The following is a 25,366-nucleotide window of genomic DNA, read 5'->3' as shown; positions in this document are numbered from 1 at the left end:
CAGAGCACTTTACTAAAGTGCTTAGGAAACTATAACACAAAAGAGAAACAGTGAGGCCTTTTGGATAAAGCACAGGTTTAGGAGCCAGAGCGCTCAGGTTCTAATTCTGACCTAATAATAATAATAATATAATAACTGTGGCATTTATGAAATGCTTACTATGTGCCAAGCACTGTACTAAACACTGAGGTGAATACAAGCAAATGGGGTTGGACACAGCAGCGTGGCAAGAGCCCAGGCTTGAGAGTCAGAGGTCACGGGTTCTAATCCCTGTTCTGCCACTTGTCAGCTGTGTGACTTTGGGCAAGTCACTTCACTTCTCTGTGCCTCAGTTCCCTCATCTGTAAAATGGGGATTAAGACTGTGAGCCCCACATGGGACAACCCTGATTACCTTGTATCACCCCATCGCTTAGTACAGTGCTTGGCACATAGTAAGTGCTTAAATACCAACACTATTATTATTAATCCCAATTTTGCAGGTGAGGTAACAGGCTCAGAGAAGTAAAGTGACTCACCCAAGGTCACACAGCAGACAAGTGGCAGAGCCAGGATTAGAACCCATGTCATTCTGACTCCCAGGCTCGTGCTCTATCCAGTATGCCATGCTGCCTCTCCTGTTCTAATAATAATAATTCTAATAATAATAATTATGGCATTTGTTAAGCACTTACTACGTGCCAGGCACTGTACTAAGAGCTGGGGTGGATACAGGTTGGACACAGTCCCTGTCCCATAGGGGGCTCACATCTCAATCCCCATTTTACAGATGAGGTAACTGAGGCACAGAGGAGTGAAGTGACTTGCCCGAGGTCACATAGCAAAGAAATGGCAGAGCTGAGATTAGACTCCGTGACATTCTGACTCCCAAGATAATAATAATAATGATGGTATTTGTTAAGCGCTTACTATGTGCTAAGCACTGTTCTAAGCGCTGGGGGGGGATACAAGGTGATAAGGTTGTTCCACGTGGGGCTCACAATCTTAATCCCCATTTTACAGATGAGGGAACTGAGGCCCAGAGAAGTGAAGTGACTTGCCCAAAGTCACACAGCTGACAATTGGCGATGTGCTCTATCCACCACCGGGCTCTGCCACTTAACTGCTATTTGACCTTGGGCAAGTCACTTAATTTCTCAGTGCTTTGGATTCCCCTGCTGCAACATGGGGATTCAATACCTGTCCTCCCTCCTACTTATACTGTGAGCCCAGGGTAGAACGGGGACATTATCTGGCCTAATAAGCTTCTATCTACCCCAGCGCTTGACATATAGTAAGAGCTTAACAAATGCCAACAGAAAAGAGAGAGATGTAGACTCGATTCCAGAAATTTGGATTCAATAGCTTGACAGATTCTAATAATAATAACAATAATGATGGCATTTGTTAAGCGCTTACTATGTGCAAAGCACTGTTCTAAGCACTGGGGGGGATACAAGTTGATCGGGTAGTCCCACGTGGGGCTCAGAGTCTTAATCCCCATTTTACAGATGAGGGAACTGAGGCTCAGAGAAGTGAAATGAAGAGGATTGTCCATGCCCCTTTGACAGAAAAGGAATTATTCCTTGGAAGCCCTTTTGGCCAGAACCAGTCTAGGAATGATGGATGCCTAGGGACATGCTAGGATCCCACGTTCAGTCAATCATATTTATTAAGCGCTTACTGAGTGCAGAGCACTGTTCTAAATGCTTGGGAGAGTATAATATAGTAATAGGACAGATATTCCCTGCCCACAACGAGCTTCCAGTCTAGAGGGGGAGGCTCAATCAGTCGATTGATCCAACATTGATATTTATGAGTGCCTACTATGATGATGATGATGATGGAATTTATTAAGCATTTACTATATGCAAAGCACTGTTCTAAATGCTGGGGAGGTTACAAGGTGATCAGGTTGTCCCACATGGGGCTCACAGTCTTCATCCCCATTTTACAGATGAAGTAACTGAGGCATAGAGAAGTTAAGTGACTTGCCTAAAGTCACCCAGCTGACAATTAGCAGAGCTGGGATTTGAACCCATGACCTCTGACTCCAGAGCCCGTGCTTTTTTCCACTGAGCCACGTCGCTTCTCACTATGTGATGAGTATGAGAAGCGGCATGGCTTAGAGCAGAGAACAGGGAAGCAGTGTGGCCTAGTGGATAGAGCATGGGCCTGGGAATCAGGTGGTCAGGGATTCTAATCCTGGCTCTGCCACTTGCCCGCTGTGTGGCCTTGGGCATGTCGCTTCACTTCTCTGTGCCTCAGTTACCTCATCTGTAAAATGGGGATTGAGACTGTGAGCTCCACAGGGGACAGAGACTACGTCCAACCAGATCTGCTTGTAGCCAGCCCACTGCTTAGTACAGTGCCTAGCACATATTAAGCACATACCACAATTATCATTATTATCACAGTACTATGCACTTGGAAGAAGAGTGCCAAAAAAGATCAAAGCATTTCCCTAAGGAGCTTACAATCTAGGTTTCTTTTTAAGAGGTTAGTTTTAATGACCTCTTCATCGCTAATGAATCCAGCATCTAGAAGAATCATTTGGGAAGCTGCGTGGCTCAGTGGAAAAAAAAAAATAATGGCATTTATTAAGCACTTACTATGCGCAAAGCACTGTTCTAAGTGCTGGGGGGATACAAGGTGATCAGGTTGTCCCACAGGGGGGCTCACAGTCAACCCCGATTTTACAGATGAGGTAATTGAGGCCCAGAGAAGTTAAGTGGCTTGCCCAAGGTCACACAGCTGACAATTGGCGGAGCCGGGATTTGAACCCACGACCGCTGACTCCAAAGCCAGTGCTCTTTCCACTGACCCACGCTGCTTGGAATCAGAGGTCAGGGGTTCAAATCCTGGCTCTACCACTTGTCAATCAATCAATCATATTTATTGAGTGCTTACTGTGTGCAGAGCACTGTACTAAGCACTTGGGAAGTACAAGTTGGCAACATAGAGAGACAGTCCCTACCCAACAGTGGGCTCACAGTCTAGAAGGGGGAGACAGAGAACAAAACTAAACATATTAACAAAATAAAATAAATAGAATAGATATGTACAAGTAAAATAGAGTAATAAATATGTACAAACATATATACATATATACAGGTGCTGTGGGAAGGGAAGGAGGTAAGACAGGGGGACGAAGGGGAGAGAAAGGAGGGGGCTCAGTGTGGGAAGCCCTCCTGGAGGAGGTGAGGGGCAAGTCACTTCACTGCTCTGTGCCTCAGTTACCTCATCTGTAAAATGGGGATTAAGACTGTGAGCCCCCGGTGGGACAACCTGATCACCTTGTAACCTCTCCAGTGCTTAGAACAGTGCTTTGCACATAGTAAGCGCTTAATAAATGCCATCATTATGATTATTATTAGCTCCATTCAATGTAAATTCCTTCCAGTAAAATTCCAAATCCCCTCTCAGGGTCGCACCTGGAGAGTTTCCAGCATTCTACCAGTCTGGCTACAGGAGGGAGAGTCAAGCAGAGGTCTAACCATTCCTTTCCTGGCTTGGGCAGTGGCTAGTGAGTGGAAGACAATCTGCTACAAGTCAAAACCTACCTATGCTGGGCAGCAGTGGCATGGAAGAGAGTCGAGAGCAGAGACTCGAGTTTACTGTGTGGTAGGAGGCAAGGGTAAACCACTTCCATATTTTTTTACCCCGAAAACTCTATGGATACACTACTGGAACAATGGCAAAATGGAGGTGGGGCGTTCCGGGAGAGATTTGCCCATGGTGTCGCTATGGGTCGGACACAACTCGACCGCAAAAGACAAGACAAAAATTATAAAGGCATATTCATCAATCAGTGGTATTTACGTAGAAATTACTGTGGGCAGAGTACTGTACCAAGCACTTGGGAGAGTATAATGCAACATCATAGTGGAGTTGGTAGACACATTCCCTGCCCACAACTAATTTATAGTCCTGGAGAGGGAGAAAGGCATAAATGTAAATTAATTACAGATACACCGACATTAATATAAATAAATTACAGATATTTGGGTGGGGGGGGGCACAGACATTTGGAGAAGCAGCGTGGTTCAGTGGAAAGAGCCCGGGCTTTGGAGTCAGAGGTCATGGATTATCTTTCTACAGAAACGCTCTGGGAATGTCACTCCCCAAAAATCTCCAGTGGTTGCCTATCAACCTTCATATCAGGCAAAAACTCCTCACTGTTGGCTTTAAGCTAAGAAGCAGCATGGCTCAGTGGAAAGAGCACGGGCTTTGGAGTCAGAGGTCATGGGTTCAAAACCTGGCTTCGCCAATTTTCAGCTGTGTGACTTTGGACAAGTAACTTCACTTCTCTGTGCCTCAGTTACCTCATCTGTAAAATGGGGATTAAGACTGTGAGCCCCCAGTGGGACAACCTGATCACCTTGTAACCTCCCCAGCACTTAGAACAGTACTTTGCACATCGTAAGCACTTAATAAATGCCATTATTATTATTTTTATTATTTGTGGGATGGACCTTGGATTCCTAAACATGGACCACAGTCTAGGAGGAAGAAGTTCATCTATGGCATTAATTCATATATACACGATGGGATCAACCATCATTTCATTCAATCGTATTTACTGAGCACTTACTGTGTGCAGAGCACTGTACTGGCTGCAGTCTCAGACAGGCAAAGGACCTCCACCTAGTCTTGGCTTTATGACTGCAAGTATTGTGGCCTCCTCCAGATGTTTCACATTGATCCATTGTGCTCTCTCAGGCCTGCAAAGTTGCTCAGAGTTCTGCCTAATCCCCTGAACCCATGCCCATCTCTGGTTCAGTTGAGCCACCTGGAAGCGGGATCAACTATCTCCAGAACATAAGAGGAAAGATGAGTGCTTATCAGTGAGCTCTCTCTCCCAAAACCAGATAGAGTGGTGTCATTGCTAGGCTAATTAAGAGAGGATTTCTTTTACAGCTAGAACTGCTGCCTCTTCTGGAGTCTTTACCCGCAAAATTGGGAGATTTCCTCAGAGATGTCGCTTGGTGTCCCTTCTGCAGCTTCTGGTTGATTCTTTTAAAGCTGAAACCACAAGTGTTTCAACGTGATTAGCTTTGTCTATTCATTCATATTTATTTAGCCCTTACTGTATGCACAGCACTGTATTAGGCATTTGGGAAAGGACAATACAACAATAAACAGACACATTCCCTGCCCAACTCCAGCTCTTAGTACTGTTCTTAACATATAGTAAGTGCTTAACAAATACAGTTAAAAAAAGTGTCTGATTTGTCAGCAATACTGATTTCTCAACTGGGTGACCTTCTAAAAATAGATACTCAAAAGCAGACTTTTCTCCCAGCCTCTGAGTTACCATCCTGCCTCCCCTACCAGAGGGCAAAAAGAGAAACATCCCAAACCTAAGGAAGGGTGAGAAGAAATCTAAATGCCTTGGATCTAATTATTCCATTTTCCATTCAGCATCCCACACCCAGACACTGAGCTTTTTGTCTGTTGGGAAAATCATTTACTCTCTCAGTCTCTGTTTCCTCCTCTGTAAAAGAGGCCTAATGTTGATCTTGATTCTCTGGGTCACAGCTCCAGAAGTTGAACTATACACTCAAGGCCCCAGAGGGAAGAGAGAAGGAATGAGAAAGATCTAATCGCAACTCTGCCACTTGTCTGCTGTGTGACCTTGGGTAAGGCATTTAACCTTTCTGTGTCTTAGTTACCTTATCTGTAAAATAGGGGTTCAGATTGTGAGCCCTATGTGGGACAACCTGATTACCTTTTATTACCCTAGCACTTAGAACAGAGCTTAGCACATAGTCAGCACTTAACAAATACCATAATTCTTATTATACCTGAGTCCCAATCCCCACTCCACCGTGTCTGCTGCGAGGCCTTGTAACAGTCACTTAATTTCTCTATGACTCAGTTACCTCAACTCTGAAATGGGGATTAAATACCAGTTCTCCCCGCCTACTTTGACTATGAGCCCCAGGTGGGATGGGGACCGTGTCCAACCTAATTAAGTTTTACCCACCCCAGCCCCAGTTTTACCCACATAGTAAGCGCTTAACAAATATCAAAAAAGAGAAAGAAATAGAGGAATTATAATAATGGTATTTGTTAAGCACTTACTATGTGTCTAGCTCTCTTCTCAGCTCTGGGCACAAAGAACAGAGACAGAGAAAGACAGACAGAGAGAAAGAGAAATCACTCTAACCACCTCTCTCCAAGTGTTTTCATCATACCAGTGCTGGGAGATTATCAGGGCTCTATGCTCCCCCTGTGTCACATGATACCTCAAAGAGAGAGAGAGTAAGAGAAATCACTCTAACCACCTCTCTTCAATTGTACTCATCATACCAGTGCTGGGAGATGATTATCAGGGCTCTCTGCTCCCCCTGGATCACATGATACCCCAAAGAGAGAGAGAGAAAGAGAAATCACTCTAACCACCTCTCTCCAAATGTTTTCATCATACCAGTGCTGGGAGATGATTATCAGGGCTCTCTACTCCCCCTGTGTCACATGATACCCCAAAGAGGGAAAGAGAAATCACTCTAACCACCTCTCTCCAAATGTATTCATCATACCAGTGCTGGGAGATTATCAGGGCTCTCTGCTCCCCCTGGGTCACCTGATACCCCAAAGAGAGAGAGAGAGAGAGAAAGAGAGAGAGAGAGAGAAATCACTCTAACCACCTCTCTCCAAATGTTTTCATCATATCAGTGCTGGGAGGTGATTATCAGGGCTCTCTACACCCCCTGGGTCACATGAGAGAGAAAGAGAGAGAAAGAGAAATCACTCTAACCACCTCTCTCCAAATGTTTTCATCATACCAGTGCTGGGAGATTATCAGGGCTCTCTGCTCCCCCGGGGTCACATAACACCCCAAAGAGAGAGAGAGAAAGAGAAATCACTCTAAGCACCTCTCTCCAAATAATAATAATAATGATGGCATTTGTTAAGCATTTACTATGTGCAAAGCACTGTTCTAAGCGCTGGGGGGATGCAAGGTGATCAGGTTGTCCCACGTGGGGCTCACAGTCTTAATCCCCATTTTACAGATGAGGTAACTGAGGCACAGAGAAGTTAAGTGACTTGCCCAAGGTCACACAGCAGACACGGTGAGGAGCTGAGTTTCGAACCCATGACCTCTGACTCCAAAGCCTGTGCTCATTCCACTGTGCCACGCTGACTTTATGATGCTGACTTTATAATGGAATAAGGATTCCATTATTCACCAACTCCCTTGGGCAAACAATCAATGCCACCTAATTGTAGCTATTGAGCACTTACTCTGTGCAGAGCACTGTATTAGGCGCTTGGGAAAGAACATTAGACATGATTGCTACCCTTAAGGAGTTCACAATATAGTGAGCACTTAATTCCTTCATACCAGTGCTGGGAGATTATCAGGGCTCTCTTCTCCCCCTCGGGCACATGATACCCCAAAGAGAGAGAGAGAAAGAGAAATCACTCTAACCACCTCTCTCCAAATGTATTCATCATACCAGTGCTGGGAGATTATCATCAGGGCTCTCTGCTCCCCCTGGATCACATGATACCCCAAATCAATCAATTAACAGTATTGATTGCCTATTGCACTACAGCACCTGGGAGAGTGTAAGAGGAGCAAGACTCATGTTTCCTGCCCTTGTGACCTTACAATTTAATGGGGGATACCGGCCAGCAAAAATTCATCAGAGCAAGAAGGAGACCATAACAGGTTACAGTAAAAATACATCTGGATGAAACTGCAGAATAAATAAGTGAAGACAGAAATAAACATACATACAATGCAGAGAGTAGGAATGATAATAACAGTGGCATTTGTTATAAAAACTTGTGAAAAGCACAAGAAAATAGGGATGTGTTAGAGGTGGCTGCTGTTTAAGACACATGGTTCCTGTTTTGGAGAGAGAAAGGGCCATAATGATAACAGTTACAGATTCTTTCCAACACAGAAAAGCAGTGTGGCCTAAAAGATAGAGCATGCGCCCTGGAGTCTGAAAAACCTGGGTTCTAATCCGAGCTCCACCACTTGTCTGCTATGTGTCCTCAGGCAAGTCATTTCACTTCTCTGTGCCTCAGTGACCTCACCTGTGAAATGGAGATGAAGACTGTGAGCCCCATGTGGAACAGGGATGGTGTCTAACCTGATTAGTTTGTATCTATCCCAGTGTTTAGACTTCTAGACTGTGAGCCCGCTGTTGGGTAGGGACCGTCTCTATATGTTGCCAACTTGTACTTCCCAAGCACTTAGTACAGTGCTCTGCACACAGTAAGCGCTCAATAAATACGATTGATTGAATGAATTAATGAATGTTTAGAACAGTGCTTGACATACTCCTCATTATTACTGCTAGAGTTGGTAGATACATTCCTCATTTTCCCCCACCCCCACCCCACGCTTTTCACGAGTTTGGGAAAGCTTCCCAAGGGAGAAGATTTGGACCAACAAGGAAAGGGACTTAGCTGATTGAAGCTGGGCTCTATAAATATTTCCCTGTTGATGTAGCCCTTAGTACAGTGCTTGGCTCATAGTAAGTGCTTAACACACAGCACTATATGTCTCTATATGTTGCCAACTTGTACTTCCCAAGCGCTTAGTACAGTGTTCTGTGCACAGTAAGCGCTCAATAAGAACGATTGAATGAATGATTGAATGAATGAACAAAAACCATAATTATTTTCCCTCAAATTCTCCTTTCTAATTAACGTACAGAAGCAGAGTCCGTGGCTTGCCAGTCTGCTTCGAGATGAGTGATTCTAGTTCAATCAATCAGTCGTATTTATTGAGCACTTACTGTGTGCAGAGCACAGTACTAAGCACTTGGGAGGTACAAGTTGGCAACATATAGGGACAGTTCCTACCCAACAGTGGGCTCACAGTCTAGAAGGGGGAGACAGAGAACAAAACAAAACATATTAACAAAATAAAATAAATAGAATAGCTATGTACAAGTAAAATAAATAGAGTAATAAATACGTACAAACATATATACATATATACAGGTGCTGTGGGGAAGGGAAGGAGGTAAGGCGGGGGGGGGGATGGAGAGGAGAAGGGGGAGAGGAAGGAGGGGGCTCAGTCTGGGAAGGCCTCCTGGAGGAGGTGAGCTCTCAGTAGGGCCTTGAAGGGAGGAAGAGAGCTAGCTTGGCGGATGGGCAGAGGGAGGGCATTCCAGGCCAGGGGGATGACTTGGGCCGGGGGTCGACGGCGGTACAGGTGAGAACGAGGCATGGTGAGGAGATTAGCGGCAGAGGAGTGGAGGGTGCCGGCTGGGCTGTAGAAGGAGAAAAGGGAGGTGAGGTAGGAGGGGGCGAGGTGATGGACAGCCTTGAAGCCCAGGGTGAGGAGTTTCTGCCTGATGTGTAGGTTGATTGGTAGCCACTGGAGATTTTTGAGGAGGGGGGTAACATGCCCAGAGCGTTTCTGGACAAAGACAATCCGGGCAGCGGCGTGAAGTATGGATTGAAGTGGGGAGAGACAGGACAATGGGAGATCGGAGAGGAGGCTGATACAGTAGTCCAAACGGGATAGGATGAGAGCTTGAATGAGCAGGATAGCAGTTTGGATCGAGAGGAAAGGGTGGATCTTGGCAATGTTGTGGAGCTGAGACCTGCAGGTTTTGATGACGGCTTGGATGTGAGGGGTGAATGAAAGAGCGGAGTCGAGGATGACACCAAGGTTGAGGGCTTATGAGACGGGAAGGATGGTAGTGCCATCAACAGTGATGGGAAAGTCAGGGAGAGGGCAGGGTTTAGGAGGGAAGACAAGGAGTTCAGTCTTGGACATGTTGAGTTTTAGGTGCCAGGCAGACATCCAAATGGAGATGTCCTGAAGGCAGGAGGAGATGCAAGCCTGGAGGGAGGGGGAGAGAGCAGGGGCAGAGAAGTAGATTTGGGTGTCATCAGTGTAGAGATGATAGTTGAAGCCGTGGGAGTGAATGAGGTCACCAAGGGAGTGAGTGTAGATCGAGAACAGAAGGGGACCAAGAACTGAACCTTGAGGAACCCCCACAGTAACGGGATGGGAGGGGGAGGAGGAGCCTGCAAAAGAGACTGAGAATGAATGACCAGAGAGAGATAAGATGAGAACCAGGAGAGGACGGAGTCAGTGAAGCCAAGGTTGGATAACGTGTTGAGGAGAAGGGGGTGGTCCACAGGTTCAAAGGCAGCTGGGAGGTCGAGGAGGATTAGGATAGAGTATGAGCCGTTGGGTTTGGCAAGCAGGAGGTCACTGGTGACCTTTGAGAGGGCAGTTTCCATGGAATGTAGGGGACAGAAGCCAGACCGGGGGGTGTCGAGGTGAGAGTTGGCATTGAGGAATTCGAGGCAGCGCGTGTAGACGACTCGTTCAAGGAGTTTGGAAAGGAATGGTAGGAGGGAGATGGGGTGATAACTAGAAGGTGAGGTGGGGTCAAGAGAGGGTTTTTTTAGGATGGGAGAGACATGGGCATGTTTGAAGGCAGAGGGGAAGGAACCAGTGGAGAGTGAGCGGTTGAAGATGGAAGTTAAGGAGGGGAGAAGGGATGGAGCAAGAGATTTCATGAGATGAGAGGGAATGGGGTCAGAAGCACAGGTGGCTGGAGTAGCACTTGAGAAGAGGGAGGAGAGCTCCTCTGAGGATACTGCTGGGAAGGATGGGAGAGTAGCGAAGAGTGTTGAGAGCCGGGGGGTTGGGGAAGAGGGGGGAGTGACTTTGGGGAGGTCAGACCTGATGGATTTAATTTTGTTAATGAAGTAGGAGGCCAGATCATTGGGGGTGAGGGAAGGAGGAGGGGGAGGAACCGGAGGCCTGAGAAGGGAGTTGAATGTACAGAAGAGCTGACAGGGATGATGGGCATGGGTGTCAATAAGGGAGGAGAAATAGTTTAGTCTGGCAGAGGAGAGGGCTGAGTTAAGGCAGGAAAGGATAAACTTGAAGTGAACGAGGTTGGCATGGTGTTTAGACCATTTTAAGTCCCTTTTAAGTTCTCCAAGCAGGTAGAGCAGAGGCATTCCAGGCTTTCCCAGATGGTCCATTAAAGTCCACTGGAAGCCACTGGGCTCGTGGAGCGTCTGCAGGCACCTTGCGCTCAGGATCAACATTCTGAGTTTCCGGGACAGTTTGTGTCTGCCTGAAAGCAGTGCCCACGGCCCTGAGGTGGCACTACTAGCCAACTGGAATCGGCTGTCCCAGATGACCAGCCTCCCAGGGCCAGAAACCCCATGCTAGGGCTACCAACCTTCAGTGGACACACCAGAACAACATATCACGGTACAGACTCTCTGCTATCAAGCTGATTGCAACTGGAACTAGATTAAAATCCCTCACATGCTGACTGGCTACAGATCAGATATTAGTGATATCATTCATTCATTCATTCAGTCGTATTTATTGAGCGCTTGGGAAGTATAAGCTGGCATCATTAAGATGGATGTGGATTTTCTAACTTTTCCACATCTACTATTGCATTTTCCTCAAGCTGACACATTCACGTCATGGTTAGATGGACCGATAGAATTCACCGGATTCGGCTACTGGCTATTTCAAATAACAGCTTCCCCCAAACAGAGACTATAAGCACATAGGGACAATAGGTACACAGTAAGTGCTTAATAAATATCATAATTATTATTATTATTTGTGTCTAGGACAACCGGCCCTGTTAATTTGGGTCTCAATTTGACCTGACTTCCACTTGTCCTGTGTCCTTCAAGGTCAGGAGCGGGGAGGTATCTCTCCCAACCCTTCCTCAGATTCCCCTTCCATCGGGGCCAACATCCAGATTCATTCATTCATTCAATTGTATTTATTGAGCACTTACTGTGTAGAGCACTGTACTAAAGCACTTGGAAAATACAATACACAAATAGAGACAGTCCCTGCCCACATCAGGCTTACAGTCTGAGATGGGAACAAAATCTTATTTAGGGAAGGGAGGGAGGAATTGATATTAACCCTTTACAGTGGTCTTTGTGTTTTGATGGTAATTTCACCCTCTCTTTCATTATTCAATCAATCATATTTCTTGAGCATTTACTGTGTGCAGGAAACTGTATTAAGCGCTTGGGAGCACGTGACAAAACAATATAACAGATACATTCCCTGCCCACAATCTCCTTTATTCTCCACCCCAGTAACCCAGGGTTTTATTCATAATTATAATGATAATTATAGTATTTGTTAAGCCCTTACTAGGTGTCAGGTACTGTACTAAGCACTGGGGTGGATACAAGCAAATTGTGTTGGACACAGCCCCTGTCCCACATGGGGCTCACAATCTCAATCCTCATTTTACAGATGAGGTAACTGAGGCCCAGAGAAGTGAAGTGGCTTATCCAAGGTCACATGGCAGACAAGTGGAGGAGTCAGGATCAAAACCCATGACCTCCTGATTCCCAGGCCCATGCTCTATCCATTGTGCCATGCTGTTTCTCAGTTTTGCTACTGGTTCCTCCTCTTCTGTATCACCAGCCCAGCTCCCAGCCAGAATCAGTGATTTTCCACAACAATTCAGAGGATTTTGCTCTACAAAATGTTTATCGGGCAAAAAAGCTGGTGTCAGATTGCACCTTGTGACTAGGGGAAAGGGGAGAGGGGAAGCGGCACCATGTTGGACCATAGTTCAACTCTTTCACCTTGGGATTGGTAGGACACCCAGACAACTTTGTAAGCCAACCAAACAACTCTTAGGCAAATTGTGCCATCATCCCAGTCCAATCTTGGGAACCTAAGCCCCTTTTCCTTTGCACTGGCTCCTCTTGCTCGATTTTTCTCTACTTTCTTTATACTTGCCCTAGATTAAAGTGAGAGAGAGCTGGGAATGTTTGATGACGAAAGGCAGTAGAAACTTCTTCATTTGCAATGATTAAGTAGAATGGCAAGTATAAGACAAGAAGAGCAGTGTGGCCTAATGGATAGAGCAAAATCCCGGGAGTCAGAAGGACCTGGGTTCTAATCCGTCCTCCACCACTTATCTGCTGTGTGACCTTGGACAACTCACTTCAGTTTTCTGTGCCTCATCTGAAAATGGTGATGAAGACTGGGAGCCCCACATAGAACATGGACTGTGTCCAATCTGATTATCTTGTTTCTACCTCATCACTTAGTTCAGTGCTTGGCATATAGTAAACTCTTAACAAATACCATTAAAAAACCCCCAGAAAATTATGGTCCAAACAGTGCAAAGCACGATGGGGAAAATCAGTTCACTTCAGATTTATTTGTTTATTTTAGCACCTTAGAAATCTTACCTCAAATTTCCATCAAAGTTAGAAATCTGGTTGCCCGGAGGGTACTCCTTTCTTGTCCTGTCTGGTTTCCCAGTGGGAGGGCTGTTGATGGTCCTTCCCTAGCACAGGTAAGGAGCATGTATGACATCACACGTTAGTGTAGCATCATATATGTCAGCATGGCATGCCAGGCACATGGCTTGAAGCGATGATGATAATAATAATAATGATAATGATAATTATTATTATTTATTATGTGCTTACTATGTGCCAGGCACTGTTCTAAGCATTGGTGTAGGTACAAGCTAATCGGGTTGGACACAATCCCTGTTCCAAATAGGGCTCATAGTCTTAATCCCCATTATACAGATGAGGAAACTGAGGCAAAAAGAAGTTAAGTGACTTGCCCTGAGTCACACAGCAGGTAAGTGGCAGAGCCGGATTAGAACCCATGACCTTCTGACTCTCAAGCCCGTCCTCTATCCACTAGGCCATGCTGCTTCTCAAAAAATTTAAAAAAAATAATTGTGGCATTTGTTGCTATGTGCCAGGCACTGTACTAAGCGCTGGGGTGGACACAAGCAAATCAAGTTGGACACATTCTCTGTCCTATACGAGGCTCACAGTCTTAATCCCCATTTTACAGATGAGGTAACTGAGGTACAGAGTAACAAGTGACTTGCCCAAGGTCACTCAGGAGGCAAGTGGTGGAGCCAGAATTTGAACCCAGGACCTTCTGACTTCCAAGTCCTTGCTGTATTTACTACACCATGATGCTACCTTTTTTTGAAATATATGGATTTCATGTAGCCTTAGAGCATTTCTTAAGGGGAAGCTCTAATCCCCCCACTTGCTTGGGAGCCTTTGCCCTCCCCGTCCGATCTAGGAGGTGTTTGGCGTGGTATCTGAGCCATATGATTGGTGGCAGGAGCCACGGCGGAGGGAGGGGAGGCTTTGTCCAAATATACTAACACCAACATAAAAGTGTTTATGTCCAATTTAACAGCCCAATTAAAAAACACTCTGTCCGGGGCAAAACCAGACTGGGAGGAATAAATCCAGACTTGGCTACTCTGTATGCCTCTGGTTCCTGCCAATACTAACTACTAGCTGAAATCTGGGCAACAGACATGAAACTTTCTAACTTTCCAAACTTTCCTTGGTCTCTGTGGGTTATCTATCATTGGCCCCAGTTAGTCAGACATGTACATACATTAGGAACATCCAGAGGAGGAGTACAACATGGATGTGGCTTAGTGGATAGAGCACAGGCCTGAGAGTCAGAAGGACCTGGATTCTTATCCCACCTTTGGCAAGTCACTTGATTTCTCTGAGCCTCTGTTACCTCATCTGTAAAATGGGGATTAAGACTGTGAGCCCTGTGTGGGACAGAGACATTGTCCAGTCTGATTAGCTTGTTTCTACCCCACTCTTAAATCAGTGCCTGGCATATAGTAAACATTTAACAATACCAAAAAAAAAAAAAAGAAAAAAAACACAGTTTAGCAATATGTTCTTAAGTGCTACCTAAGTACCCAAGTGCTTAGGTGGCACAAAAGTGTTGGGGTGAGAGTAGAGGGGGAAATAAGATGGAGATGTGACCTTAGAAGGGCTTTGAAGATTCAGAGTAAATAGGTTGACTTGGAAGGAGTGAAAGGTTCTAGCTGGGGTGTAATGAGAGAGGTGTGAGGATTAATAGAGGGGAAAGAGAGATGAATTAGTGCCTTAAAATCAACGGTGAGGAATTTATTTTTGAGGTGGAAAGAAGTGGGCAGTCTTTGGAGGTTTTAGAGGAGTGGGGAGATATGTGCAGAAAGAGGATTTAGAAAAATGATCGGGGCAACAGAGTGAAGAATGAACTGGAGAGAGGAGAGGCTAGAAGCAGTGAGGTCTGCGAGGAGGCTGATGCAGTAGAGTCAGGATATAAGACTTGTTCAGAGAAGCATGGTGGCAATTTGGATGGAATGAATGTACCAGATTCTGGAGATGCTGTGAAGAAAGAACCAACAAGATTTGGTGATTGACTGAATATGGGGGGTGGTGGATAGAGAGGAAGAGGAGTCAAGGATAATGCAAAGTTGCAGTCTTGAAAGATGGAAAGGATGGTAGTGGTGTTGGGGGAGAAAAGGATTTGAGCAGGAAAATGAGTTCACTTATAGACATGTCGAGCTTGAGGTGTTGGTGGGACATCCTTCTAGACTGTGAGTCCATTGTTAGGTAGGGACTGAATATGTTGCTGACTTGTACTTCCCAAGCGCTTAGTACAGTGCACTGCACACAGTAAGCGCTCAATAAATACGATTGAATGAATGAATAACAACCTAGTGGAGATGTCCTGGAGGCAGGAAGAAATGTGAGACTGAGACTTTAAGCCCTCCAGACTGTAAACTCCTCCATATAGACTGCAAGCTCCCTCTGGGCACGGACTATGTCTATCAACTCTGTTATATTTTACTCTCCAAAGTGCTTAGTGCAGTGCTCTGCACAAGTAAGCACTCAATAAATAAAACTGATTCAGAGGAGAGAGATCAGGGATCGTGAGGTAGATTTGGGAATCAACCATGTAGAGGTGAAAGTTGAAGGTGTGAGTGCAGAGGAACTCCCCGTGGGAGTGGGTAGAGATTGAGAAAAGAAGAGGTACCAGAACTGAGCTTTGAGGGACCACCACAATCAGGGAATCAGAGGCAGATGAAGATCCAGTGAAAGAAACCGAGTAGGAACAGCAAGAGAGGTAAGAGAGGAACCAGGAGAGAACCTGGGTCATAAAAACCAAGGTTGGAGAGTGTCTCCAGGAGACGAGAGTGGTCCACAGTGCCAAAGGCTGCTCAGAGATAGAGAGAGTTAGGTTTGATGCTAAGAGTTCTTTTGCAGAGAGTAGTTTGAATGGAGTGGAATGGAGTGAGAGGGAGTCAGATTGCAGAAGATCAAAGGAGGAGTTAGAAGAGAGGGAGTAGAAGCAGTGAGCAATCCCTTTAAGAGTTTAGATAGAAATGAGAGGAGGGAGATGGGGGTGATAACTAGATGATGTAGTGGGGTCGAGAGAAGGCTTTTTAAAAAGATAGGACACACGGGTGTTTTTGAAAACAGAGGGGAACGAGCCAGTGGAGAGAAAGAAGTTGGAGATGGCACTCTGGGAGGCAAGGATATTGGGCACAGGTGTTTTTCTAAGATGAGAGTAGATTTTGGAAGCAGGTGGACGATCTCCTCTGGAGAGACAGCTGTGAAGGATGAGAGAGTTAATGGAGGGTTAGGAGAGGACTGGTGAAGTGAAAGGAAGATTTAGGGAAGTTCACACCTGTTTCAATTTCATCAAAAAAATAGTTGGCCTGCTCATAGAAGGTGACAGAGGGGAGAAGGCGTGGGCACTGGGAGTTTGAGGGAGTTAAAACTACTGAATCGTTGAGGGGAGCAGTGGGAATGGGGGTCAGTGAGGGAGGAGTCATAGTGTGGCTGAAGAGGGGAGAAGGCAGAGTTGCGGCAGTGAGGCAGTGAGGAGAAGCAGCGTGGCTCAGTGGAATGAGCACGGGCTTGGGAGTCAGAGTCATGGGTTCAAATCCCAGCTCCACCAATTGTCAGCTGTGTAACTTTGGGCAAGTCACATCACTTTTCTGTGCCTCAGTTACCTCATCTGTAAAATGGGGATGAAGGCTGTGAGCCCCAAGTGGGACAACCTGATCACCTTGTATCCTCCCCAGCACTTAGAATAGTGCTTTACACATAGTAAGCGCTTAACAAATGCCATCATTATGATTATTATTATTGTTATGAGAATCAAAGTGGCCCAGTGGAAAGAGCACGAGCCTTGGAGTCAGAGGACCTAGATTCTTAACCTTGCTCCACCACGTGTCTTCTCTGTGACCTTGGGCAAATCACTTACCTTCTCTGTGCCTCAATTCCCTCATCTCCAAAATGGAGATTAAGCCTGTGTCTATATGGGACAGGGTCTGTATCCAACCTGATTATCTTGTATCTACCCCAGCATTTAGTACAGTACCTGGCACATAGTTTAAAAAAATAAAAACAAAAAATGGATGAGTTTAAGTTGGATGAGGCTGACTTGGTGCCTTGCTTTCCGCCAGCGGTGTTGTGCACCTGGACTCTTCCCGATCGGAGTTCCCAGAGAGGAAAAGCAATAAATTCTAATCTGGCTGAGTTGAGAGTGGGGAAATCATACTGATCCCATTTCTGAAAGGTGAAACACTTTTGGCTTGAGGTGAGCTTCCCCACTCTAGAAGGCCTTAGAAAATCCTTCATAGCTGTAATGGTGCCCAGGGCAGGGTGCTTCCTACAACCCAGTCTCAGTCTCTGATCCCACTAGAGATAACCCCAGATCTGAGAAGCAGTGGATAGAACAAGGACCTGGGAATCTTATTCCTGGCTCTGCCACTTGTCTGCTGTGTGGCCATGGATGAGTCTCTTCACTTCTCTGTGCCTCTGTTCCTTCATCTGTAAAATGGGGATTAAGACTGTGATCCCCACATGGGACAGGGACTGTGTTACACCCAATTTGCCTTTATCCATCCCAGTGCTTAGTACAGTGCCTGCCACATTGTAATCGCCCTACAAATACCATTATTATTATGATTATTATCATTATCTGAGAGCTGGGATATGCTCTCCTCGAAGTGCCCTGACGGGACCAGCCCCAGCTCAGGGGATTGGGGCAGAGTATGGAAGAACCTAGTGAGCATTGGGCTGGGACCTAGTTGCTGGTCTTCCAGGCTCAGAGTCCAGGCTCTGGTAATAATAATAATAATTTTGGTATTTGTTAAGTGCTTACTATGTGTAAAGTACTGTTCTAAGCACTGGAGAGGAAACAAGGTGGATCAGTTTGTCCCATGTGGGGCTCACAATCTTAATCCCCATTTTACAGATGAGGTAACTGCGGCACAGAGAAGTTAAGTGACTTGCCCAAAGTCACACAGCTGACAAGCGGCAGAGCCGGGATTTGAACCCATGACCTCTGACTCCTAAGCCCGTGCTCTTTCCACTGAGCCACACTGCTTCTCTATGGTACAGTATATGGTAGGAGTCCATAAACCCATAGAAAGTGACCACCACTTTGCAGAGAGAGGAAGTTCTCTGCAAGCTCCCTAAGGGTAGCAATTGTGTCTACCAACTCAATTGGATGGTACTTTCATCCATTCATTCATTCAATCGTATTTATTGAGCGCTTACTGTGTGCAGAGCACTGTACTAAGTACTTGACCAAGTGTTTAGTACAGTGTTCTGTACATAGTAAGCTCTCAATAAACACCACTGAATGATTGATTCCCTCTGAAGGTCTCAGAGCCCCAGGCTCAGGTGCCCAGACCGTGACCCAGAATTCTGATTCAGTTCAGATCCTATTAGATTATATATGTGCCTTGAGGGCTGATTCCATATCTTAAACTTTTACTGTAGGTGCTCGGCACTCAGTAGGTGTTTAATAAACACCTCAGAATGATAACAATAATAATAATAATGATGATGGCAGTTGTTAAGCGCTTACTATGTGCAGAGCACTGTTCTAAGCACTGGGGAGAATAAAATCAATCAATCAATCGTATTTATTGAGCGCTCACTGTGTGCAGAGCACTGTACTAAGCGCTTGGGAAGTACAAGTTGGCAACATATAGAGACAGTCCCTACCCAACAGTGGGCTCACAGTCTAAAAGTCTCTAAAAGTCTCTCTCTAAAAGTCTTAAAGGTAATCAGGTTGTCACACGTGGGGCTTACAGTCTTAATCCCCAGTTTACAGATGAGGGAACTGAGGCTCAGAGAACGGTCTGGACTACTGTATCAGCCTCCTCTCCGATCTCCCATCCTCGTGTCTCTCCCCACTTCAATCCAAACTTCACGCCGCTGCCCGGATTGTCTTTGTCCAGAAACACTCTGGGCACGTTACTCCCCTCCTCAAAAATCTCCAGTGGCTACCAATCACTCTGCGCATCAGGCAGAAACTCCTCACCCTGGGCTTCAAGGCTGTCCATCACCTCGCCCCCTCCTACCTCACCTCCCTTCTCTCCTTCTCCAGCCCAGTCCGCACCCTCCGCTCCTCCACCGCTGATCTCCTCACCGTACCTCGCTCTCACCTGTCCCGCCATCGACCCCCGGCCCACGTCATCCCCCGGGCCTGGAATGCCCTCCCTCTGCCCATCCGCCAGGCTAGCTCTCTTCCTCCCTTCAAGGCCCTACTGAGAGCTCACCTCCTCCAGGAGGCCTTCCCAGACTGAGCCCCCTCCTTCCTCTCCCCCTCCCCCCTCTCCAGCCCCACCATCTTACCTCTTTCCCTTCCCCACAGCACCTGTATATATGTTTGTACATATTTATTACTCTATTTATTTATTTATTTTACTTGTACATATCTTCTATTTATTTTATTTTGTTAACATGTTTGGTTTTGTTCTCTGTCTCCCCCTTCTAGACTGTGAGCCCACTGTTGGGTAGGGGCCATCTCTATATGTTGCCAACTTGTACTTCCCAAGCGCTTAGTACAGTGCTCTGCACACAGTAAGCACTCCATAAATATGATTGATTGATTGTCCAAAGTCACACAGCTGACAAGTGGCAGAGCAGGGATTAGAACCCATGACCTTTGACTCTCAAGCCCACGCTCTTTCCACTGAGCCACACTGCTGACCGTGATGATGATGGCAGTATCGTTCCAGAGAGAATCTTTGTAAAAGAAGTCATTTATTTCAGAGTTACAAATTGGTACAATGATTAATAAATAATAAACATTACAGAGGAAGTAAAAACCAACCATACATTTGAAAGGGACCATTTAGTCAAGGTCAAAAAGAAATACAACTGGTCTTCCTGAGATTGCCTGCCGAAGGTCAGGATGAGAGAAAAGGGATTCCTCCCCAAGAAAAGTCTCTCTCTCTCTCTCTCATTCTCTCAGAAGCCCTGCAGATATCTTCTTCTTTCTTCTCAAGATCTGCCTTCTAGTCCTCCATGGCTCCCAACTCCCGATGAACCAGTCAGCCCCTCCCTGCTCTCCCAATCTCCCTCCACCCCCAAGCCTCTTCCTCGGCGACCACTTGAACCTTTCCTGCCCCATCTTCTCTCTCTAAAGCTTTCCACTTTCCACTGGTTCCTCCCAGTGGTCTCCCATTGTCTTTCAGTTCAGTGTCCTCTCTGCCCTGAGTTGCTCAGGTGGCTGAACTAGCCAACCATTTTACCCTTAACTAACCTAACTCTTGCCCTCCTAAAACTCAACTTCCCTCATCCACTCCACTATTCCACATATTTCACATGCAAAAGTTCTCAAATCCAGCGAGGGCTCCGGGACTTTGGGTGGGGTAAAGCCAAAGATCCGACACCCACCGCAGCATTCCCCTGCAGCCCCAAGAATGGCCCTCCCCATCTTCACTCGGTCAACGCACATGACTTTACGACAGACCCGATCCCAACAGTACATCGCCAATGCTCAGGTGGTGAGACAAATCAATCCACTTGTAGAACAAGAAAGCAAAATGCTTTTCCACAGGGCTAGTAGGACAAAATGCAAGTCATTGAACAGAGTGTTCTTTTAAATTGCTTGTTCTTTTGAATTTCTGTAGGGAAGAAACAGGCCAAAGTCTCACAGAAGCTTTGTAAAGGATTCGTTCCAGTGAGTGATGAGTGGAACCCCATTAAAATTGTGAGAAATGTACACATTACAAAATAGAACCTGAATAAAAATGGTCTCCAAGGCAGTTAGAGCTTGATTTTTCTTTGTCTGATGTAATGGCTTCATTGTGAACCTATTTTATCAATTTTAAATAGACTCACCAGAAATCCTCTTTAGGTACATTGCTTTGGGGCAATTCAAGCCAGGAGCTAAAAGAGCCTCTTTCCTCTCCCACAAACTCTTCCCCACAGTGCAGCAGCAGCAGCCAGAAACTAGTGCTGCCCACAAAAGCCCTGAGGTGAGAGTCTAAGGTGGCCAGCCCTCTGACTCTGAGGCCAGTTCTTATAATCTTTCCCTAATTCTGTCCCTGGGCAATGGCGAGGGCACACACGAAAGATACAATCCATTCAACTATCCCAGGCACAGATAGCAAAGTCATGATATGTTTTCACTGTCCATGTACGCTCGGCATCATGATTGTATAGCGATGGGTCAGTCCCAGCAAACCCTGAGAGCACGGGACTGGCTCAAAGCACCACCCGCCCTCGCCCGCTCCCTCATTCCCTCACCTCCCACGTGCATAACTTCCGATCCCCACTTCCTCTTTTTTCTGGAATGTCCTGCACTCTTCTCACCTCACGCTTGTTTTGCTGAAAAGTCCACTCGCAAGGGCAATTTTATTATTTTAAATCCAGTCAGGCTGCCTGACTGACTGATTGAGAAGGAAATTCTGGAGCCAGAGGTTAGAGTGAGGAAGTGTCTTTCCTCATGGATTTTTGGCAAAATTGCATGGACTCTTCTTGGACTGTGAAATGTCCACTTGCCACTTGCTGTCTGACCTTGGACAAGTCACTTAACTTCTCTGTGCCTCTTAACTCCTCCTCTGTTGAATGGAGATTCGATACCCATTATCCCTCAACTGCCCTCACTCCTGCCCTCCTAATACACCAAATTAATTATCTTGTATCTATTCCGGTAGTGGACACACTTAACAATCAATCACATTTATTGAGCACTTACTGTGCTCAATATTGAGAGGGTACAATAAAAAAATATTATTAATAGTAATAATTAGTAGGACCAGCCTACCTTACATCCCAGATGATACTCAGCACACTGACAATGATCAATAAACATTTCCCATCAAAGTGCCCTACTACGGAGGATAATAGGAAAGCTTCTATATCTGGGATAGGCTTCCTATGAAACTAGATAACTTAAATGCGGGAGGAAGCCTGAAGTGACTTATAGCTAGGACTTGCTACGTTATATTCTGTTATAATTACATTCACAGCATTGACTAAGGTAGCAGGTGATTATCAAACTCTCTTGAGAGTACAACAAAGATCATGTCAGATGAGGGGAACAGAAATACACATTGAAAAGACATAGAACAGAGTCATATTCATTCCTGCACAGCAGGAACATTTTTCACGTGTAGAAACTTGGAATTCGATTCTGAATTCTGGATAAGCCAGCATAAATACTTCACAGGAAATAAGCCTGTAACAATCAATCCCCTTCTCAGGAACGTGTCGAAAGACGAGCGGAGCCACTGGTCGACGATGACAGATCTGACAAAGTAATGCCAAATGTCTCATCGCCATCGCTCTCTCTCAGGCACTCTGCGGTGGGCACCGTCCCAGGTACCTAGTCCATTCTACTCTAGCCATCCCCCTACAAAAATAGCAGAAGGCGCAGGAGACACTTCTGTGATAACGGTTTAAATCTGGATCATAAATTACTTTTAAAAAAATACTTTCCCTCTCCATCCCCGTGTGAAATGCCGGAGGGTCCCCTTTCAGTAGAGAAGCACTTGTCGAGGAGAGAAGTTCTTACTTGGGATGGCGAGAGGCCAGGGTCCCGAATAGCCAGTCCCAGTGAGTGAAGTACGGGGCATAGTTGGACTTAAACTTCAGGTGGTGAATGTCATGGTGGGGCGCTCCCCCGTACAGGCCGAAGGGCACCAGCCGGTGAGTGGACCAGGGGAAGTCGTAGCCCGAGTGGTCCTCCACGGAGAGCCAGATGTTGACGAGGAAGAAGGTCATTTCGGTGAGAGGGTGGCACCGGAGGAGCATAGGGTTCACGGTGGCGAAGAATCCCAGGGACAGGAGCTCCCAGATGCTGGAATACTGGGTGGCCAGAGCAAAAGCGGAGGTGTGCTTGTGGTGGACTTTGTGGAAGGTTTGGTAGAGCCAAGGCACCTTGTGGTGCAGCCAGTGCCAGAGGAAGTACTGGAAGTCGAAGAGCAGCAAGCAGGCGATCACCTGGCTGAGGACCTCGAGGAGCGCGGGGGCCGCCTCCGGGAAGTCCACCGGCCTCCAGGCCCAGTGGGCCACCGTCAGAGGGAAGATGAAGACCAGGTGGTGGTAGACGGACTGAGCCAAGCAAAGCAGCATCTGACGCGGAGAGGGCGAGGCCTGGGGGTTGAGCTGGTACCTCCGCAGGGCTGGCACCTTCCAGCTGAGAAAGTCCAGGAGGACGAAGGGCAGGCAGAAGCCCATGTAAGTCACGAAGGAGAACGTCCCGGGGAACAGGGGCGACTGGAGCAGGGCCTCCCGGGATTTCAGCAGCAGCCAGAGGGGCTGGAGGGGGCCCCGGGCCGGGCCAGCCAACGGGCCTGCCCACTGGACGCTGCTCATGCAGCTGATGCGCTCGCCCGACCCAACGCAGCCGCTCCCGCCGCCGCTGCCGTTCATCGTGAGGCGGTGTGCTGAGCCGCTCAGCCGGGCCCGCCTTTACTAACCTCCTGCCCCGCCCCCGCCCCGCCCGCAAGCTCCCTTCCTCCCCCTCCCCCAGGATCCCTTCCCTCCCTCCCTCCCTTTCTCCTCCTCCTCCCCCTCCCTCTCTCCCTTTCTCCCTCTCTCCCTTTCTCCCTTTCTCCCTTTCCCTCTCTCCCTCTCTCCCTCTCTCCCTCTCTCCCTCTCTCCCTTCCCCTTTCTCCCTTTCCCTCTCTCCGTTTCTCCCTTTCCCTCTCTCCTTTTCCCTCTTTCCCTCTCCTTTTTCTCTCTCCCTTTCCCTCTCTCCCTTTCCCTCTCACTGCCTCCCTCCCCCGCTCTCTGGGTCTCTGTCTTTCTCTGTCTCTGTGTCTCTGCCTATCTCCTTCTCTTTCTGTCTCTCCCTATCTCTCTGTGTGTGTCTATCCCTGTCTCTCTGTGTCTATCTCTGCCTCTGTGTGTGTGTGTATCTCCCTGTTTCTGTCTCCCTGTCTCTCTGTCTGTGTCTATCTCTCTATCTCCCTGTTTCTCCGTGTCTATCCCTGTCTCTCTCTCTCTCTCTCTCTCTCTCTCTCTCTCTCTATCTATCTATCTTTCATCTTGTTTCTCTGTGTCTCTCCCTGTCTCTCTCTCTCAGTGTCTCCGTTTCTGTCTCCCTGTCTCTCTCTTTGTCCATCTCCATCTCCCTGTTTCTCTCTCTGTCTATCTCTGTCTATCTCTGTCTCCCCGTCTCTCTGTCTCTGTCTCTCTGTCTATCTCGGTCTCCCTGTCTCGGTCAACCTCTGTCTCCGTGTCTCTGTGTCTATCTCCCTGTTTCTGTCTCCCTGTCTGTGTCTATCCCTGTCTCTCTCTCACTTTCTCGCTCTATCTCCCTGTTTCTCTGTGTCTATCCCTGTCTCTCTCTCTCTTTCTCTCTTCCTCTCTCTCTCTCTCTCTCTCTCTCTATCTATCTATCTATCTCCTTGTTTCTCTGCATCTATCCCTGTCTCTCTCTCTCAGTGTCTCCTTTTCTGTCTCCCTGTCTCTCTCTTTGTCCATCTCCATCTCCCTGTTTCTCTCTCTCTCTCTCTGTCTCCCCATCTCTCTGTCTCTGTCTCTCTGTCTATCTCAGTCTCCCTGTCTCTGTCAATCTCTGTCTCTGTCAATCTCTGTCTCCGTGTCTCTGTCTTGATCTGTGTCCCTGTCCCTGTCTATCTCTGTCTCCATGTCTCTCTCTGCCTATCTCTGTCTCCGTGTCTCTGTCATTCTCTACCTCTGTCTCCCTGTCTGTCTCTTTGTCTTTGTCTCCTGTCTCTCTGGGTCTTTTTCTGTCTTCCCAGCATGGCTCAGCGGAAAGAGCCCAGGCTTTGGAGTCAGAGGTCATGGGTTCAAAATCTGGCTCCGCCACTTGTCAGCTGTGTGACTTTGAGCAAGGCACTTCACTTCTCTGGGCCTCAGTTACCTCATCTGGAAAATGGTGATTAAGACTGTGAGCTCCCCGTGGGACAACCTGATCACCTTGTAATTTCCCCAGCGCTTAGAACAGTGCTTTGCACATAGTAAGCGCTTAACAAATGCCATTATTATTGTTATTATTATTATTATTCCCCCGCAGCAGAGATAAAATGTAAAGCATGGGTTGGGCCCTGGGAGGGGAAGGAGGAGGAGAGGAAGGAAGAGGAGGAGAAGGAGGAGGAGGGGGAAGGGAACCCGGGAATTCCCCACCTCGGAGGGCAAGCTTCGCAGGTAGTTTTCCTGGCGGGAATCGGAGCGGGCTTCCCACCGGCTGCAGTCCACCGGACTGCCCATCCCACTGCAGTTTGGAAGATTTCCGGTTACTCTTCATTCTTTCAATTGTATTTATTGAGCGCTTACTGTGTGCAGAGCACTGTATTAAGCGCTTGGGCAGTACAAGTCGG

General features: G+C 46.9%; 1 protein-coding gene and 1 non-coding gene across 2 annotated transcripts; one reads left to right on the top strand and one right to left on the bottom strand.

Moving 5' to 3' along the window:
- Window positions 1-3,394: 3,394 nt before the first annotated feature.
- On the top strand, window positions 3,395-3,531 carry LOC119926131. The gene has a single exon (XR_005450036.1). It is a non-coding gene; the product is annotated as a small nucleolar RNA SNORA7 (small nucleolar RNA).
- Window positions 3,532-22,519: 18,988 nt separating this feature from the next.
- Window positions 22,520-23,450, bottom strand: CH25H (cholesterol 25-hydroxylase). The gene has a single exon (XM_038743369.1). It carries the CDS (start codon window positions 23,448-23,450, stop codon window positions 22,587-22,589), a length of 864 nt encoding a protein of 287 aa, XP_038599297.1. The 3' UTR covers window positions 22,520-22,586.
- Window positions 23,451-25,366: the final 1,916 nt, after the last annotated feature.

The sequence above is a fragment of the Tachyglossus aculeatus genome, chromosome 3 (genome assembly GCF_015852505.1).
Source record: "Tachyglossus aculeatus isolate mTacAcu1 chromosome 3, mTacAcu1.pri, whole genome shotgun sequence".
Classification (NCBI taxonomy): Eukaryota; Metazoa; Chordata; class Mammalia; order Monotremata; family Tachyglossidae; genus Tachyglossus; species Tachyglossus aculeatus.
The sequence above is the reverse complement of the archived record's forward strand: the minus strand, read 5'-3'. Positions and strand labels throughout refer to the sequence as shown.

What these genes read in the sequence shown, in the direction of transcription:
- CH25H (XM_038743369.1), bottom strand. Translation starts at nt 23,450, where the DNA reads ATGAACGGCAGCGGCGGCGGGAGCGGCTGCGTTGGGTCGGGCGAGCGC.